Source organism: Oryctolagus cuniculus, chromosome 10, assembly GCF_964237555.1.
Source record: "Oryctolagus cuniculus chromosome 10, mOryCun1.1, whole genome shotgun sequence".
NCBI classification, from domain to species: domain Eukaryota; kingdom Metazoa; phylum Chordata; class Mammalia; order Lagomorpha; family Leporidae; genus Oryctolagus; species Oryctolagus cuniculus.
In genome coordinates, this window is record NC_091441.1 from 60,392,296 (window position 1) to 60,411,649 (window position 19,354).

Sequence of the window (19,354 nt, forward strand, 5' to 3'; positions counted from 1 at the left end):
ACTTCAACCACAAAATGTACCTGATTCTCACTGCCATAGAGTTCTTGTAGGTCTTGACCCAAGACTTCATATATATAATTCTCTGAATGAAAGGACTTCTTAGTTCTTCAGTAATGAATGCCTTCAATAGGCTGCAAGATCTCCCTGCCTGCTCAACAGTGCATAAGAAACGTGTTGTCACAATGAAAGTCAGAAAGATAGGATCTGTGTCTCAACTGCTTTAATATTCTTCCCAAAAGACAATGAGTTCTATTCTGGAAGATGCATGACTCTGTAGTAAGAACACACAGACCTGAGAGCAGTGCATTAATTATTTTATTAATTTCTTCTTTTTACATTATGGGAAACATTCATCTATTTACAAATTTTTTTGTCCACACACAATCTAGGTAAATAAGCCTATGAAATTCCAATTCATAAAGCCATAAAAATGTTCCCCACCCCTCCATCTGAAGGCTTTCAAATGAATCTTTTTTTTTTCCAAACCAAAATAATTTTTAAAAATTACATTTGGGAAGTCAGATATGCTAGTGATTTTTACATTCCAGTTATTTAAAATATGCATCTAGACATGTTTTAAAAAAGAAATGGTAAATTCACAAGGATAAGGCTTAAATTAAAGTGGTGATGCACAGTAAAACATTAAGGAAACATCTATAAATAACAGAAATATATTACAAATAAATTAGTTCTATTTACCATTTCAAATATTAAAAATCTTTAATCCATTTCTTCATCTCTCTTTACAAAAAGCTTATGTGAATTGTATGGAAACATCTGCAAAAAATATAATAAATACTTAATTTTTTTGAACGTTTTTGATGTGGGAGACAAACTGCTTTTGTAACCCCCCCTCCCCAAGAAAATGCCCAACACCTTTATACCAAAGTTAAACAAAATAAGTAGTTTTTCAGGGTACATACATTTTCCATTATGAACTAAAAAACATTTCTACAAATTACATCAAAAAGAACAATGTAACAAAGGTTATGCTCATGAATGTCAGTTTCAGGGGTCAAGTGGTTAGCAAGCAGCATCGTGTGGGGTGGTGTTCTCACATCAATAATTGGCTTTTTATAAAGTGTTTGTACAATTTCAGCTGTGTTTTTAAGGAAGGCAAAGGTCATGATGCCCTGTAGGCGTTCAGCTAAAAGATTTAAAATTCTTACCAAAAATAGCTTATGAATATACAAATACCGTTCCCTTAGACAAGATAAATAGGCCTCCTCTTGTCTCTCATTAAAAGATCCTGGGATAAATCAGTCTCCAAAGAAAATTTTGTAGGATGATCTTGAATTGTATTAGAAATCGATTTCTTAACCCAAATCTTAACTAACTCAACTTCAGGGCTCAGAGCTGTAGTTGTTGTGATCCTGGGTCCTGGAATGGATGCTGCTTCTGTCATATTAATCTGTGAGTTCCAAGTCACTCTCATAATGAATGTGACCCTAGGCTACCCAAGGTGGCAGTTGTCCCTACTCCACACAAGCTTTGTGTGACCTTTCATCGCTGCTACAAGGTTAAAAAAAAAAAGGTGGATTTTTTTCTAAAACTAGCAAATCCTCGAAGCTCAAAATCTCCGTATGCTCCAATGCTACAAAGCACTCAAGAAAGATGCTTTATTCATCCTAGTTACAAGTTGGTTGGTTGGTTTTTAAATAAGTTAGTAGCCCTTTTCTTGTAAACCACAGCAGTAAACATTTGTGCCCTGTTTATAAAGATAGCTCAAAGCATCAATGGCTCTGAGAGGTAGCGAATTCTCTAGTGGTTTTAGAGTATGTCCGTGAAAATACTTGTTGCCAGAACCCTCCTAATTTCAGAAGTAAAATTAAATTAGCACCTGGCTATGAGAGTGTGTTCTTTTAAAAGCTTCTCTGGTGCAAGCATACTTGATGTTATGTTTTTAAAAGTCTTTCATTTTTCAATGGTAGTTCCCAATGCTTTAGGGTGTGTGAGCTGGACACCAAATGCTAGTGGTACTTTAAGTTTGCCACAGTCGAAATGTTTAAACTGCTACGCGTAAGGGCATTTAACAACAACTTCAGCTAGACGCCAAGGCATACTGCCCATCAATTCTGACTACAAATGTAAATCAACGTTCTCTGGCAAAAGCCTGGCGTTCTTGCAGTGTTTATATCAGCATGATGCAGACCCCAACCCCTATCCCCTCTTCCCCCACCTCCTGGCAGTTGACCCCAGTGGGTCAGATTTCTTCTCCACTACCTGGAACCTCTAGGTGACTTTTAGGCAGCTCTTTGAAGTGAGGCAGCAGGTCTATTGGGTTAGAGAATTTATTTCATCTATTTGACATAGGACAGACTCCTATGCTGGGGGGTATGATTGGACTCGGAATCATCATGAGAGGAGACTAAAGGAGAAAACGCATCTGAGATATGAGCTACTGGGTTAAAACAGATGGACGTGTAGCATTCGAAGGGATGATAGGAAAACCCCAACTGGTCTCTGAAAACAGCTGTGCTGCCACCATGCTCTGTAGGCAGATGTGTGCCTGTATGTGTGTCATTAGGCCCACCAGTGTGGACACTAACAAATGAACCAATGCTCTCCCCTTGAAAAACCACCTCCACAACGACAGAATATACACAGCACAATGAAAGTTGACCAAACATTTCAGATCTAAATGTTCTTAGTACTAGGACAAAAAAAAAAAAAAATCCCTTGTTTAGTATCTGAAACCATCCGGGCTTCCATGGCCTTGCCTTTCTTCATTTTATTGCCATTCGGAATAGATTAATTTCCCTGAAAGATCGAATTTACAATCTTCTGCTGATTGCAACATTTGAAGCTGTGATTGATGAAGTAACAGTGAGGCAGTTTGTGCAGCTGTGAGTGGCGCAGGTGCCCGCAGCACCTGCGGACTTGACTTCTGTCTCCCTTCTCGGCTACACATTCGGGTCCCCCACCCCCAGGCCTGCTTGGTCCCCTTTCTCCCTGTCACTCCTTGATTCTGGTGAGACGGTGTGATGTCTGAGGTTGGGAATAAAGTGCTCCCTCTGCTTTTTAAAAAAGAATAACCATTTAGGGGAAATAAAGGGGATCGGAGCCCTCGATTCTTCCCTATGGAAGACCGTTAAGTCCCAAAGGATCGCCCTGTGATACTGGATTTCTGAAATACCCTATGGTTTTATATTGCTGAGGTCTAGGAACAGACTAGCTTGAGAGAACTGAGGATGGCAGGTGACCTAAAGGTGTCCTTTCTACACAGGTGGGTGTGGCTTGGCCCAGAAAATAAAGGGTTGGGTCTGTGGATGAGGCAGGGTGACGGATCAGGATCCGGGGCTAGGTTCGGTGAGGAAGATGGGCAGACTGGTCCAGGGAGCGGGGTGGCCGGGGGCGGCTCCTGCGAGGTGGACAACTACACCACGACAGTGGAAGTCACTGAGCTCAGAAACGGACGGGCTGGGAGGGGGCCGGGGTAGGGCGGGAGCGGGGGACAGATACTTGGCGGGCGGCGGCGCTCAGAGCCGGGTCTGCGCCTCGGGGATGTAGATCTCGATGCTCTCGGCGCTCTCGGTGGCCGAGTTCTGGCGGACGGACGCGGCGCGCTTGGCGGCCATCAGGCGCTTGCGGGCCTCCTGGCGCTGCGAGCTCTCCAGCGAGCGCTCCCGGATCAGCGGCGCGGGGCCCTTCGCCGGCTTCTTTGGCACTGGAGGAGGGGCCCTTCTCTCCTGATCAAAGCAGAAGGTTCAGGACATTACACAGCTTCTCAGGACAAGCTTGGGAAAAACTGGGATAGGTCAGTAGTTAGAACACACTTTTTTGTTTTGTTTCTGTTTTAACCTAAGGGTGGTTGGTTCTGATCTGCACACTGCATACATACATATATAAATATGTTTTTTTTCTTCATTATTCTGGCTTGGATATTCAAAAGATGCAGCGGAAAAAAAAAAAAACACCACTTGGTAAGCTTAAGGCCAAGGGTAGGACAGAATGCTTAGCTAGGTCTCTCCAAAAGCGTATTGCGGGTATTGAAAATGCCCACTGCTGAACGGCTGCACTCCCAGCACACTGAGTGTGGCGTCCTCTGGAACCCCCTCCCCAGGCTCTTCCTGGTGCCAAGGATGGGCCAAGGAGAGCCAGCAGCTGCAGCAGCAGCTCGAACTCTGCCTCCCCTCTAAGGGGCCAGGCACCGGGCAGGGGTACGAGCTGGGTTCGTGGTTTAAAAACATCCGAGGCTCGAGGCTCGCTCTTTGCTCCGGCCCACCCAGCCAGCCTCCCTCTCTCCCCCAGTCTGCCTAACCAAAGGAGGAAGAGGTTCTCAGACTGTGTTCTTTAGCTTTGTTGATGCCACAGTGAGTAATTCCCTTTTGCGCAATCCGCGGGAACACACAGCAATACAGGGTTACCGGGAAGGGAGGACATTGAGATCTCCTATGGTCGGGAGGGGAGCCAGATCCAAGATGACTGCAGGAAGTCAGGCCCCAGGGGCCTCCGGATGACTGGCCCACACGGCAGTTGTAGTCACAGCGACAGAAATTGTGCCATGAAAATTTAGCACAAGCCAAAAACTGGTCATCCTTCTTATCAGCATCAAACTATAAAATCCATTTGCAGTGTCATTGCAAATAAATAAATAAACAGCCATTCATCCTTTTGGCCCAAAAAAAAAAAAAAAATGCAGTGCAGGCACAGTGAAGGGGCTCTGAACCACCACGGACTTGGGGGGGGGCACACGGGGAGGATGTTGAGCCCCCAGGTTGAGAACAGATTTACCTGGATTTGACGTTTCCTTTTCAAGCAAAATACTTTCAGTTATCATAAAAACAAATGTGCCTCTCACATCCACGGAGTGATAGAATGGGCTGGTCATAGAGTATAGTTTAAAAGCCTTAAAAATCAATCTAACTACTGATTGTGCAAATATCAGCAGCTCACTTATATCCATTCCTAGCATCACTTCTTTTGGATGTTTGAAATCTTCATGTTGGGTACCTCAGTGGACTTATTTTAAAAAGTGTCCATACTGGAAACTTTTTAGTCATTTTCCTTTCCTTGTACATGTTTTTTAGCAACTTTTTCTTTTTTTTAAATCAATGAATGAGAACTTAGATCAGCTCTGGAGATTCATTTACCAGCGTGTTGACCATCTGCAGAGTTTTCTTAAAAGGAGACAGACTTAAAAGCTTGTCTAGCTTACCAGTTTTACACATAAAGAAAATCAGACTGGGTGCAAATGCTTGGCTTCCCAAGTGAGAGGTCCTGCCCCATCAACGGTGCTTTCATATTTAACACGGAGACCCCTGGCTGGACAGTGGCTGGACTGCAAGTGGGGGCACAGAGATGACAGCATTGCCCTCTTGTTGCTTACACATTGTCCCTGGGGACTGGATTTCTCATGGGGGGCCGGTGCCCCAGGAACCCTGAGATTACGATGAGCAGCAGCAGAATGGATCGGATTGCTGTTTAGCTCTGATCAGTGAGGACACCTGAGAGGCAGGACCATCACTGCTTCAAAGGAAGAGCCATTCTTAATTTTCACAAGGTGAACCTCTTGATCACAGGCCATGAGAGCGAAGGGTGAAAAACACTCGTGCATGACAGGCCAGCCTGGGGAGTGGACACTGGATACCTGTGTGAGTCTGGTGGACACCCTCTCCCATCATCAAATGTGAAAACTGCACTTGTTTAATTAAAATAAAAGAACTCAGGTTTTTATTTCTAAACGTTTGCATTAGGACCCCAGTGAGCAATATCCCCCAAGGCAATTCAACCGAAAATAAAAATTCTTTTGAAAAAAAAAAAAATCCCCACACTTATGATTACTGTGAAATTGTATGGTGTATGCTTTTAGACTTGAACAACAGTGATTTCTTCATTGCTATATTTCTGAGATGATTCTCAAAGTCAGTTATTTTTCAGGGCTTCCTATTTTTCTTGGAACCACATCCCAAGGGTGTAAGGAAGTTGAACTCTTGTTCTATGGAATCATGCACTGAAGATGTCATTTATTTTAGTTTAAAAAGCAAAATGGAGGCAGTTCCTTCCAGTGACTAAAATAGTTTAACTTAAAGTTTAATTAACAAAAAAAAAGCCACATTCCCATTTTCCAATTCACAAAGACAGGTTTTTCTTTAAAAATATGCCTGAAACATATTACAGATAATATCCCAAATGATTACTATGTAAACATTGTCATTACAATGAAATGAGTATGATATCAGCTCCATTTCACATTGTAAACAGCAGCACTAAATGCAGAAGCCTATTTAGACTGTCCAGTGTTTGTGCAGGTTTTTAAATGAACCATACAAAATCTACATTGTTCTACCTTCTTGTCAAGAGGATCCATCTGTTTCCAATTATTGGCCTTTAATTGATGAAGTTCATCAAATTTCATACTAATATTTTCTATGGACAACTGCAGCATGTCCCAAAACCCCGCCAAATCCTGGGAGGTGGGCCTCGGATGAGCATTTGGATTCTGTACAAGAGAAAGAAAAATATTCATGCTTTAGAAGCAATCCTGACAACAAGCCCAGGGCCAAAGAGGCCTTTTCAAATAGTTTAGATAACATAAGGAAGATGAGTTCCTTTTGGTTTTCAAACAGGAGATAAAAGTGAGGCTACGAATGGCAATTTTATACACTCATCCATTTGAGTCAGTGATTCTCAAATGTCAAGGTTGTCAAACTTGTGATGCAACATCAGTCAATACAAATGTGTGTGTGGGGGTGTCTGAACATTAAAAAAAAAACAAACCCAGAATGTGTGATCTACAGGATGCCTTTTTAAAAGACTATATTTAAATGAAAATGCTGTCTTCAAAAAAGAAATGCAGTATATTATTAGACTCAATATTTTACTCCATGCTACACAATGTATTCAGAGACAAGATAAATAAATAAGACTAGAATATGACCAGATAATGAAATTAGTTTTAACATTCATGTTCAGTGAAACACTAGGGCAAATAATAACAAATTATAAAAGAATTGGTGTTTCAAAGTAGCATGTTTAATAATCAAGATGTTAGAAAGCCACTTTATCATATGACTGATTTGAAATTAGTATTCAATTGATCAAAATATAATATAGGCAATGCAAGAATGCATTATCTATACATACATATATTATACGTTCATGACCCTTTGCTAGATAATAGTAAATATTCTCTAGGTTTTGAGGACGGACTTTGTCCCCATTCACATATGCCTGACAATAGAAATTATGAACTTGACTTCATATGAGTTAAGACTGAAAAAATACAACTAAGTGATTGATGGTATCATGCTCCTCGCTGCTCCCTACTTGCAACAGTAGCTAAAGGCACTTATGGTCAGACGAGTGGCAGCGACCATGCGTCAGGGGGTGGTGGTATGCCTGGTGAATGGCAGTTCTAGCTACCTCTGGGTATTCTGGGCAACTGAACAGACTTGAAACCTCATGTCATATAATAACACGGAGGCACTGTGTGCTTTTCAAACTAACCTCTAATAAAAATGTTATCATTGAAATGTCAGAGAGTGTTCAAACTTGATGGCCATCCAAGTAAATAGGTTAGAAAGAACTTTTAAGTCCTTGGATATTTTAGGTCTGGCTCACAATAAATATAAATATAAACATATCTATAAATTTATGGTTCTAAAATATAAAAATAAAAAAAATGAATTTATGGTTCTAAAACTACCCCTCCTTCCAAAATTCATTGGAAGAGATAAATTCTAAGGTTTAAAAGTTTTTGGGGCCGACACCGCGGCTCACTAGGCTGATCCTCCGCCTTGTGGTGCCAGCACACCGGGTTCTAGTCCTGGTCAGGGCGCCGGATTCTGTCCCGGTTGCCCCTCTTCCAGGCCAGCTCTCTGCTGTGGCCAGGGAGTGCAGTGGAGGATGGCCCGAGTCCTTGGGCCCTGCACCCGCATGGGAGACCAGGATAAGCACCTGGCTCCTGCCATTGGATCAGCGTGGTGCGCTGGGCGCAGCGCGCCTGCCGCAGCAGCCATTGGAGGGTGAACCAACGGCAAAAGGAAGACCTTTCTCTTTGTCTCTCTCACTGTCCACTCTGCCTGTCAAAAAAATAAAAAATAAATTTAAAAAAAGTTTTTGGTTCAGTTGTAAAATGTATTCCAGGGGCCAGCGCTGTGGTGTGGCAGGTAAAGCCGCCACCTGCAGTGCCGGCTTCCTGCAGCACAGGGGTGGAGCCTACTCCCCTCCCTTAAAGGTGCAATCAACAGGAATGGAAGTCAACCAGACTGGGACTTGAATCTTGGCTTTGCCTGTTACAATGGGGCCCTGGCCAGATTTCTTAGTCTTTTTTATGCCCATTTCTCTCATTGTAAAACCAGCATAAAAATGATGTCACTATCAACTCCACAGATCAGAAGTCTACAAGCTCTCAGCATGGCCTGTGACAGAAGGGGTCTTGACATTCCCCATGGGAGCCTGTTTGGACCTGTATCAGTGGCTCTCCTGCCTCAGTGTGGCCCTGCTTTAGTGCTTCTGGTATGTCACCCTCTAAGTTTCTCCTCCAGTGGCCAACAAATGGGAGCCTAGGAAACGTCAAAACTGGCTTAAATGAGGTTAACATTTCCTAGAAATTTGCAAAATTTTCAAAAAGTTTTGTTGGCAATTTCATCTTTACAATCTGTGCAATGTTTGCATTTTATTTCCTAATATACTGGCTCATCACATTCTTTTCTCAAGGTGTGCTGTGTTTTCCCTATTGTATGGACCTAGTGACTTCCTCGTGTATCTACCAGCCAGTTTGAGCAAAATGGCTTTATATGAGCTGCTGTACACTTAACAAAGGATTGCATTAATTAAGATCTGTGACACAACAGAAAATTGAAAATTAGTAAGATTTCTGTACCTGGCACATAATTGAATCTCAATAAAATATTTGTTGAATTGAATTCATTTATTATTACATTTGCTACTATAAGTTATCTCATGATCCAAAATAGATTTCTGAGCAAGAAGAAGGGTCTGGTAATTTTTGCTGAGAAAGAGGAAAACAAGCTACAGTGTGTGTGTGTGTGTGTCCAAAGAAAAAAGGCTTGGAGAAGACAGAGAGAGAGTACCTACCAACTTTTGCATGCTTTATATTTTCTCGTGGTTGATCCCTGCCAAAATAATTCCCTTTCAGTCTATATGAGGGTACTTCAAAAAAGTTCATGGAAAATGGAATTAAAAGACACATTTGTTTGGGTGAAAAAATTTTTGAAATTTGGACCAGCGCTGTGGTTTAGCAGGTTAAGCTGTCACCTGTGACCAATAGCATCTCATATGGCTGCCAGTTCGAGTTCTGGCTGCTCCATTTCTGACCCAGCTCCTTGCTAAAGGCCTGGGAAAGCAGTGGAGGAATATCCCCTGCGATCCACATGAGAGACTTGGAAGAAGCTGTAGGCTCTTGACTTTGGCCTTGCCCAGCCCTGGCAGTTGTGGCCATTTGTGGGAGGTGAATCACTGGATGGAAGCTATTTCTTTCTCCCTCTGTCTCTCCCTCTTTCTTGGTAACTCTGCCATTCAAGTAAATAAATAATTTTTTTTAAATTGAAAATCATGCCTACGAGGGATCTTCAAAAAGTTTATAAAAATGTGTATTATGAAAAAACTATGTGTAGATTTTAAACTTTTTGCACCCACATAAATGTATCTTTTAATTCCATTGTCCATGCATTTCTTGAAGTATTCTCTCATATTTGTCCTTGTTAACAAGAAGCAGTTAAAACTCTAAAATCATATTTTGGGCTATTTAGATTGCAAAAATCATGTTCTCACCTCCCACAAGATACATAAGTCGGTTTTCATTTTCTTTGTTCTAGATCCAGCCTTACCACCAGCTGAGCAAGAAAAGCTATTTTTGTGGAGTTATGTTCATGGAGATAGCAGCATTTTTTAAAGGCATATATATAAGAAAGCTCTTGCCTTTTCATTTTGAAGTCACTTTTAAAAATTCTGTTGTTGATAGTGGTGCTTTTATTTTTGTTTTGCTTTATTTTGTTTTTGTATGGCAAGAAGGCTGAATTGTTCTTTTTATATCAGAGAGAAAAGATAAAGGGCCCTCATCCTCTGGCCCTTGAATTAAAACAGAGACCTCTTGGCTAGGAAATGGCCATGGATGGCTATTTCACAAAGAAAAATTGCTCTCCAAAATGATTTTCTCAGTACCATTATGTTTGAAATGTTAGTATGCTCCATATTTAGGTAAGAATAATAAAATCAGAGATGCCATGTAAAGTGAGGAAAATGGAAAATTTTCAGTTACAAGACAGCAGGAAATGGAGTTTTAACTTGATTAGATTTTTTTCTTCTAAGATTATTTAAGTGTAAAATAAATATTTCTTAATCTTGAGAAAAGCAGGACATGATTCATTGGAAAACTCTATGCCAGGTGAGAGACACTAAGTGGCCTTGCCTTGGTTCAAAGTCAGTTTTCCTTTGGTTGCACCCGTCTTGATGGCACCTTCTGAAGGAACTAGCAAGGAAGTCGTGGAGACGGGGCGTGTTACCTACCAGGTTTTCTTCACACAGTTCTCTGAACTGGTAGAATTTCTGCGCCATGAGAAGTTGGGCACTGCCCACTGCGGTTCGGATTTTCCCTAGAACTGAAAAGAGCAAACATACAAGAAGTTTACACATTATGCCTCACTGTTGAGATTTCTTCTGGTAAAGCAAAGCGGAAGTTACGCTGTCACGATTAGGGAAAACAGCACCAGCGCCGGCACGCGCCCACCCGGACAGCCCAATCCCAGGTGCTCCTGGGTTAAAGCACACAATCAGCCTGGAAAAACACATGCCCGTCATGCACATTTCTGGGAGTAATGGAGTTTTCCATCACAGCCCTGGATGTTACCGAGAGAAGAAGCAAACGGTTGTTTTTTCTTTCAGCCTCTTTTACCACAAGGATGAATGTCAAGGTTTACCAGTGTAGTTAACGGATTTATGGAGGCTGCAGTGGTGGTCTCCTGGCTTGTTTTTTTTCTAATCGGAACCTAAGCACAAGAAAAGCAATCCTAACTCGGAGAGGGGAATCTCTTGCCAATCAAGAGATGCCATCCATATCCTCCAATATTTTTTCCGGAGCTCAGCCACTGGGGACTGTCAGGAAGGACCCATGGCCCATTGAAAAGTTTTTTCTTTTTTCTTTTCTAACCCCCAGGGAACGCCAGCTCCACGCTAGCGTCTAAACTCTACTGCCCACTTTTCTGGCGATCATAGGTTTGCTTCCCTACGTACTGTGCCGAAAATCTTTCCCTTTACAAGGTACTTCTGGCTGGGTGCGCAGTCCCGCGGTTTCGGGGCGCGCGTGCTGGCACCCGGCAGAGAGCTCCGCGCACAGCGTCCGTGGCGGCGGCGCCTCGCGCCGGGAAGCCTGCGCGCCGCTGCCCTGCGGGAGCTGGGCCTCCGGGGAGGTCCATGGGAGGTCCTGCCGGCGGGAGGGAAGGGGCGAGGGCTCCCTCAGAGGAAACCAGACTGGGAGAAGCTCTCTCCCAGGCGGAAATCTTCGCGGGGAGGGACGGTATAGGATTTAAGGAACCTTGTTGCGGCTCCGAATGTGAACAAATTTACCGCGCCTCTGTTTTGTCCCTGGGTTTTCCCAGTATTTTGCTTCTCTGTCATGCTTGCTAACGGCTCGAGGTACTCAGGGTATCTAGGCTCGACTCACAAGTTTTGTGTACCCACACCTGTTGGCCAGTCAGCCAACAGCTCATTCATGGGCAGGCATCTGCCTCCTAGCTGTTGCTTTTTTCTTTTTTTTTTTTTTTTCTGGTCTGTTTTTATTTAAAATTTTCATTTGCATTTTATTTTAAAGGAGAGAGAGAGAGAGACTTCCATCCACTGGTTCACTCTTCAAATGCTCACAGCAGTCAGAGCTGGGCCAGGCTGAAGCCAGAAGCCAGGAGCTCCATCCAGGTCTTGCATGTGGGTAGCAAGACCCTAAGCCACTACCAGCTAACTCCCGGGGGCTCATCAGCAGGAAGCTGGATGGCAAACAGAGGAGCCAGGAGCTGAACGCAGGTACACCTAACCGGATGTGCAGGCGTCCCAAGTGGTGACTCAGCCCCTGTGCCAAAGCCAGCTTCCAGTCTGTTTCAGTCTTTGGAGATGCGTTTCCTTTTCAGTTTAATTAATCAGTTGTATGCATTGTTCTTTTTCCACATCCCAGGAGCAGAAAAGGCAGTTTTTAGAGACACAGGCGCCACAGCAGTTACGAGTTCAGGCCTGGAGTGGGCCAGATTTTGGCTCCAACACTTGCCAGCTACTGCTTTGACAAGTCACTTAACTTCTGTTTTCTCCATATGTACAGTGGGGCCAATGTTACCTATTTGTAGTGTTGTTTTTAAAGGTTAAAAGCAGGGGTGAGTGTTGTGGTGCCATGGGTTAAGCTGCCGCCTGGGACACGTACATCCACGTTGGAGTGCCTGGAGTGCCACTACTCTACACTTGTGACTGAACTTCCTGCTAATATGCCTAGGAGGTAGCCCAAATATTTGGGTTCCTGCCGCCCACATGGGAGACCTGGATGGAGTTCCAGCCTCCTGGCTTCAGACTGGTCCAACCCTGGCTGCTGCCATTTAGGGACTGAGCCAGTAGATGGAAGCTCTCTCTCTCCTTCATCCTGCTTTCAGATAAAATAAATAAACCTTAAAATTTAAAAAAGAGGGGCTGGCATTGTGGTGTAGTGGGTAAAGCCATCTGCAACACTGACATCCCATATGGATGCTGGTTTGAGTCCCAGCTGCTCCACTTCTGATACAGCTCCCTGCTAATGGTGTGGGAAAAGCAGTGGAAGAAGACCCAAGTGCTTGGGCACCTGCCACCCACAAGGGAGCCCATGAAGCTCCTGGCTTCAGCCTGGCTCAGCCCTGGCTGATGTGGCCATTTGGGGAGTGAACCAGCTCTGTCTCTGTAACTCTGACTTTCAAATAAATGAAATAAATCTTTTAAAATTTTTTAATTGAAAAAAAAGTTTTAAAAGGTTAGAAGCATTAATTTAGGAATTGCTTAGGGTACTGTCCAGTATATAGTAAGCACTTAATAAATATTAGTTATTATCTAGGATCAGAAAACCATACTTCCTTTTTGGGTGTGCCAGCTGTGAGAACCACCCTTGCCCTGGTCCGAAGCAAAGAGGAAAAAAACAAAGTCTGGGCACCTTAAAAGTGACCAGACATCCCGGTTGCGTGGGACAGGTCTGTTTCATGGGTGACCTTTCCCAGATCTGAGACGGACATGGAACAGGCACTTCCCACATGAATACATGACTTCAGGCAAACTCTGAAGTTTGTGGAAACCTCCGTGAATTGTCTTGCAGAAGGGTAGGACTGTGGTAGCGGCAAATCTCAGAATGAGTCCTGGGAGCTTAGATTGAGGGTCCCTGGGTCTCCCACTTGCTGGTTGGCATTCCATAGCTCCTGGGATCCAGCACAGAAACTCCAGCTATTCTGACACCCCTGGAAACCTTGAGCCAATGGTTCTCACTGACATGGGACTGCCTGGTATAACAGAGCGCCACGGTGAGAGCAGCTGAGCGAGGCAGTTATTCACAAGGAAGACAGCGCTAAGCCGTCATGCGGGTGACACCACCATGTGGGCAGGGGCTCCCTTTTATGTTTCTTGAAAGTAAAACAGAGACATTTTTCTGCCTTCACTGGGGTCTGGCTAGAGCCCGAGATTCAGAGTCCTAGGGATGACATGTGGGGTTGAGTGTGGCCCTCTGTTTCCCTGGGTTTTTACCATCCTACTCTTTGGGTGGAAATTTCCTACCGGCTCCAGGATACTTGCGTTACCAGTGTCCAGCTGATAATCTTTCCTGCCCGGGGAAGGGAAATAAGGACTTGGGCCTGAGTGAAAGCATGGAACCAAGAGGGTCTGGGACAAGCAGGTGACAATTCAGAGTTCCTTGCCTTCCAAACTTTCTTTCCCAGAGAACTAAAAACACACTTTCATTTAAGAAAGACATTCCAATGGAGTTTTTGGTCTTGTTTTGTTTGCTTTCTTTTTCCCCAGTAGATACCCACTTGGTATGTGAGCTGATTTTTTTTTTTTCTCCTGAAAGTAAATGTATGTTTGTAAATTCTCCTTAAGGTAGTAAGAAATTGATGAACAATAAATGGTAAACACAAGTGGAAGTAAAAAGTTGAAAGGAAATAGCCATAAGTTAATTTAAAAAAGAGATAAAGAAAAAAGAAGTATCTTGATTCTGTTTTGAAACTAGTCTGCTGTTGAAAGCTTTACTTAATATATGCTAAATTGATCTTCTGTATATAAAGATAATTGAAAATGAACCTTGATGTGAATGGAAGAGGAGAGGGAGCGGGAGAGGGGAGGGTTGCAGGTGGGAGGGAAGTTATGGGGGGGAAAAGCCATTGTAATCCATAAGCTGTACTTTGGAAATTTATATTCATTAAATAAAAGTTAAAAAAAAAAAGAAGAAACTAGTCTAAACTATTCACTATCAACTTACAGCAGAGTGGAAAGAAAAATATTCCTTTCAAGGATGCTCAATATACAGTACAAGAAATAGCAACTGAAATATACTGGCTTTTCCCGTGCATATCAAAACAGCCCAACTGTTACTAAAATGTTCTGTATAGAAAAAGTCTAGGTATAGTACATTCTTCCAGGGCTAACCTTGAATTTCACTTTTTTAACTTTAAAATTTTACTTGAGTGACAAGGAGAAAACCAGAGACAGAGTGGAGCTTCCATCCATTGGTTCACCCTCCAATGTCCTCAGCAGCTGGAACTGGGCCAGGATGAAGCTAAGAGCTAGAAATTCAATCCAGGTCTCCCCTGTGGGTGGCAGGGACTGAACTATTGGAGCTATCACCTGCTGACTCGCAGGGTGCACAGGACCAGGGAGCTGGAGTCAGGAGCTGGAACTGGGAACTGAACTCACACACTGGTGTGGGTTGTGAGCCTCTCAACTGCTAGGCTACACACCTGCCCCAAGAGTACTTTAAGTGGTGGTTATAGTCTCTTTCTCTCAAGAAACAGAAAACAAACAGCATGGTTTGAAGTGGTTTCAGCTGCAATATGATCATTGGTTCTGGACTAACCAGTTTGCTTTAGTAATTACTATTTGATAATACCACTGTTTTTTATATGGAAAAATTAAAATGCATGGAAGCACAAAGGCCAATACAGCAAACACCCATCTATGTGCTCTCCTTCAAAGGACTGGGTATTAGTTACTTTCATATTTGTTTCTGAGTTTTTCTTTTTGCTCTTTCTCAAAGAGATAAAGTCCTACAGATAAAGCACGGACAGCTTCCAACTTACAATGATGATTTGACTTGGGATTTTTTTATTGCCTGGTGGTGGATGTGAAAATCATCTGTATTCACTAGAAACTTTACTTGAAATGTTGAGTTTTGAATTTTGCTCTCTTCCTGGGTGAGCAATATGTAACCTGATCTCATGGTGTTGGGCAGTTACAGCAAGAGTTCCAACTCCCAGTTAGCAACCCAATGAGGGTGAACAACCCACACACACACCATGATGCCAGTGGTTTTTGGATATTATGTTTTGTATTTTCCCATTCCAGTCATGTCTATAAAACATCTATCTGTGTCTCCTGCTTCTGGGGTATTAACTCATTTTAGACTTTGATTTTTTCAATTTATGACAGGTTTATTGGGAAGCGACCATGTTGTAAGTCGAGGAGCATCTATACCATCATACATCATACCATCTGCAGGGGAGTGGTCCAAAGATCCCCAGGAGATACCAACACCTGAACAGAACAACCAGGGATCACTTGACTGAGATGGCTGGTATAACTTTTGAGTTCTGATTTTTCTTTATAAGTTATACATCATAATGACAATCAGGGAAAGACTATTTTGACCGTGGAGACAGGGGCCTTTATGCAAACTATGATTTAAAATCTCTTGGCTGCATTTAAGAATTGGCATTTAGAAAAGAGCATACCTTTTCTTTCCCTGTGGAGTATGGTTTTCGCTTTGGAAACAAGTAAGTGGTATGAAGGGGTCTTCAAAAAGTTCATGGAAAATGTGTATTATGAAAAACTGTGCCTGGTTTTCAAATTTTTTTTTTGCACCAAAGCAAACGTCTCATTTTATCTCATTTTCCCCAAGCTTTTTGAAGTATTCATGGGGTGAACAGAATTAACCATTTTCTTTCAACCCTGACAGTCAATCTCTGGTGGATAGCAAAGCAAACCAAAGTCCAGATCAAAATTTTGGAGATAAGTATGACTTTTTATTGGGTCAAAATCAATGTTTCAGGGGTAGGCATTTGGCACAGTGGTTAAGATACTGATTGAGACATCAGAGTGTCTGGGTTCCAGTCCTGGCTCTGCTTCTTGACTCCAGCTCCCTGCTAATATGCACCTTGGGCAGCAGCAGGTGATGGCTTAAATAGGTGGGTCTCTGCTACCAATGTGAGAGACCCACTCTGAGTTCTAGGCTTCTGGCTTCTGCTTGCTCCAGCCTGGCTGTTTCAGGTATTTTGGTATTAACCAGTGGATGGGAGATCTCTGTCTCTCCACCCTTCAAACAAAACAAAACAAAATCAAGATTTGAAATCCTTAAGCATAATTAACATATGTATTCTTCCATGTTCCAAGAGGAGTTGAGTTAGGGCTCTGGATCTGAAAAGACAGAAATGCTGGTTTCTCTGACTGCTTGCAATTCTTAGTTACTATGCCCAAACTGTAGTCATCAGGCCTCCAATTTAAGGCCTCAGAAACAGAAGAACAGAGGTATTTCCTACATGCTCAGGGTCCTCCCCTGATACCCAGACACTCTGTATCACTCCCTGCAAAGAAGAGTGTCTGACTGTCCCCCAGTGATGGGTTCCTACACTGGACAGGAGGACGGATGCTCACACCTCTCTGCCGCATCTACAGTAATCCACCTGGTGAGCATCCTCCAGGTCAGAAAGGGCTGGAGGTTCAGAAACCACCAGCTGTGCCACCTGCCAGCTGCGGATCTTGGGCGAGTTTTTCAGCTTTGTCATTTTCTTTATCTGTGAAATGGTCATAATACTATCTTCATAGGATTGCTGATTACTTGATGCAGTAATATATGTAAATTGTTATAATTTAGCAATAGTTATAACTCCTGTATCCCTTCTACACTCTTCAGTTCTTGGACATTTACCCGGAAACTGAAACGGTAGCCTGATCCAAACAGGAAATCACTTCTCCCATGAATCGTCACCCTCTGACCTCTCTCCCCAACAGTGGGGACTGAGTGATGTCCCCTTCTTTTGGTGGCTTTCCTTCTGCCAGACTTTCACGAGTGGCACTGAGTGGATGAATCATTTCTTTTGTCTGTAAGGGCTCCATAATAACTCTTCAGGGACTCCAATTTTAGTGCCTCTGTATATAGTCTGGCATGGTTTTTTCCCACCTATCAGAGCCAGGACCGTGGCCCACTGGCTGCAGGGGATAAAGGCACACACAGAGATAGGATCCTAACCCTCACTGGACACCAGACCACTCAGAGCCTTGCTCAGAAAACAGATCCTCAGCAGAAAGGAGGGCCAGTGTTACCCCGCTCTTGACCAATAGCTCCTACCGCAAAACAAGCTCCATCTTCAGATAGAAAGAGTACACCAGATAATCCTGCCAGCCTCACCCTGTTTTCCAAATAGTGTTTCACCATGGGATGTGGTGCCACTGCAAACCTGTGGCCGCTGATCTCTCACTGCTGCCTGCTGGTGTCTTTGAACATCTGGGCTACCTCCCCCTTGGACTCGTTCTTGACTCTTATTCATCCCAACTCAATTTCAATTCCCGCATCTTCAACAATACCCTGCCTCCTATGAGATGAAGACATGAAGGGACTCAGGCCTGAATACACCCAGTGTTCTCTCTTTCCTGATGCTTGCCACACACACAGTCCCGTAACCCTATCCAGCTGCCCCTCCCCTAATGACTGCTCTGCACCCACTCCTCCCACCCACCCGTATCCTTGGCCTCATTCCCTCCCGGCTGCTCTGAGCCTGCTAAATAAGCCAGTCCTGTGTCTAATCTCTGCCTCTGCTGGGGAACTCCCCCGGGTTGCCAAGAAGAATTGTCAAGTCTCCTCAATCTCCTGGTTCCCTGAAGCTAATGTAAAATTCTCTTCTCCCCTCTTATTAGCCAAATCTGTGTCACTGCCTGTGGCACAGTGGATTAAGCTGCTGCTTGTGACACTGGCATCCTGTATCTGAGTGCTGGTTCAAGCCCCCGTTCCTCTGCTTCTGATCCAGCTTCCTGCTAATGTGCCTGGGAAGACAGCACAAGATGACCTGAGTGCTTGGGACGCAAGGATGGAGTTCCTGATCCAGGCTCCTGGCTTCAGTCTGGCCTAGACCTGGCTGTTGTGGCCATTTGGGGATCAAACCAGTATATGGAAGATTTCTGTGTCTCTCTGTCTCTCCCTCTTTCTGTCACTGTGTGTTTCAAATAAATCAATCTTTTTTTTTTTTTTTTAAATGCTTGGGGCTGGCGCTGTGGCTTAGTAGGCTAAGCTTCCACCTGTGGCGTTGGCATCCCATATGGGCACTGGTTCATGTCCTGACTGCTTCTCTTCTGATCCAGCTCTCTGCTATGGCCTGGGAAAGCAGTAGAGATGGCCCACTGTGGGAGTCTTGGAAAAAGCCCTGCACCCTTGTGGGAGCCCTGAAAAAAACTCTTGGCTCCTGGCTTCGGATTGGTTCAGCTCCAGCCATTGTGACCATTTGAGGAGTAAACCAGTGGATGGAAGATTCTCTCTCTCTCTCTCTCTCTCTCTCTCTCTCTCTAACTCTACCTCTCAAATAAATAAAATCTTTAAAAAAAAAAAAAAGAAATTCTTATGTTTAAGTCCTACCTAACTCCTAGTAGCTCAGAATGTGACTGTATTTACAGAGTCCTTAAAAAGGTAATTAAATGAAAATGAGGTCAATAGCTCAAGGCAATATGATTGCTGAGCTGATAAGAAGAGGAGAGTAGGACAAAGACACCTGTGGAGGGAAGACCATGTGAAGAAACAGCAAGAAGACAGCAGCCAACAAGCCAAAGAGAGAGGTCTTGGAAGAAACTAAATCCGTGATCTTGGCCTTCTGGCCACCAGAACAGCGAGAAAATGCGTTTCTGCTCTTTATGGCACCCGGCCCATGTAGTTTGTATGCAGCCCCAGATGACTAAAGCAGTGCTTTTTGAAGGCAGAATGCCTTTGCGCTGTCATTTCTTCGACTCCTGTTTGTCTGCAGTCCCTGGGCCTGGCACTCTCTGCATGCTCTGACCTTATGGACCCTGCATTCAGCACAAGGGTAACGTAATTCCCTCGGATTCCACACTGCCACCCTCTCTGGCTCACCTTCTGCCTCCCTGACGCTGCTTTCTCTATTCTCCTCCTCCTCCTCTTTATTTATTTATATTTATTTAAAAGGGAGGG

At 43.6% G+C, this 19,354-nt stretch overlaps 1 protein-coding gene across 28 annotated transcripts in view; it reads right to left on the reverse strand.

The window, feature by feature from the left end:
- Positions 1–293: 293 nt before the first annotated feature.
- Positions 294–19,354, reverse strand: part of DLGAP1 (DLG associated protein 1) — a 1,071,624-nt gene continuing 1,052,563 nt past the window's right edge. For 23 of the 28 annotated variants that reach the window (XM_070050435.1, XM_070050436.1, XM_070050434.1 and 20 more), the window contains 3 exons: positions 10,474–10,565; positions 6,290–6,442; positions 294–3,689 (listed from right to left, as the gene is read on the reverse strand). In XM_070050435.1, the coding sequence (XP_069906536.1) occupies positions 3,480–3,689; positions 6,290–6,442; positions 10,474–10,565 (455 nt within the window). In that variant the 3' untranslated portion in view covers positions 294–3,479. Of the gene's footprint in view, positions 3,690–5,940; positions 6,443–10,473; positions 10,566–19,354 lie in introns of those variants that run through there. The other 5 variants (XM_051852114.2, XM_051852115.2, XM_051852111.2 and 2 more) reach the window with 1 other exon arrangement.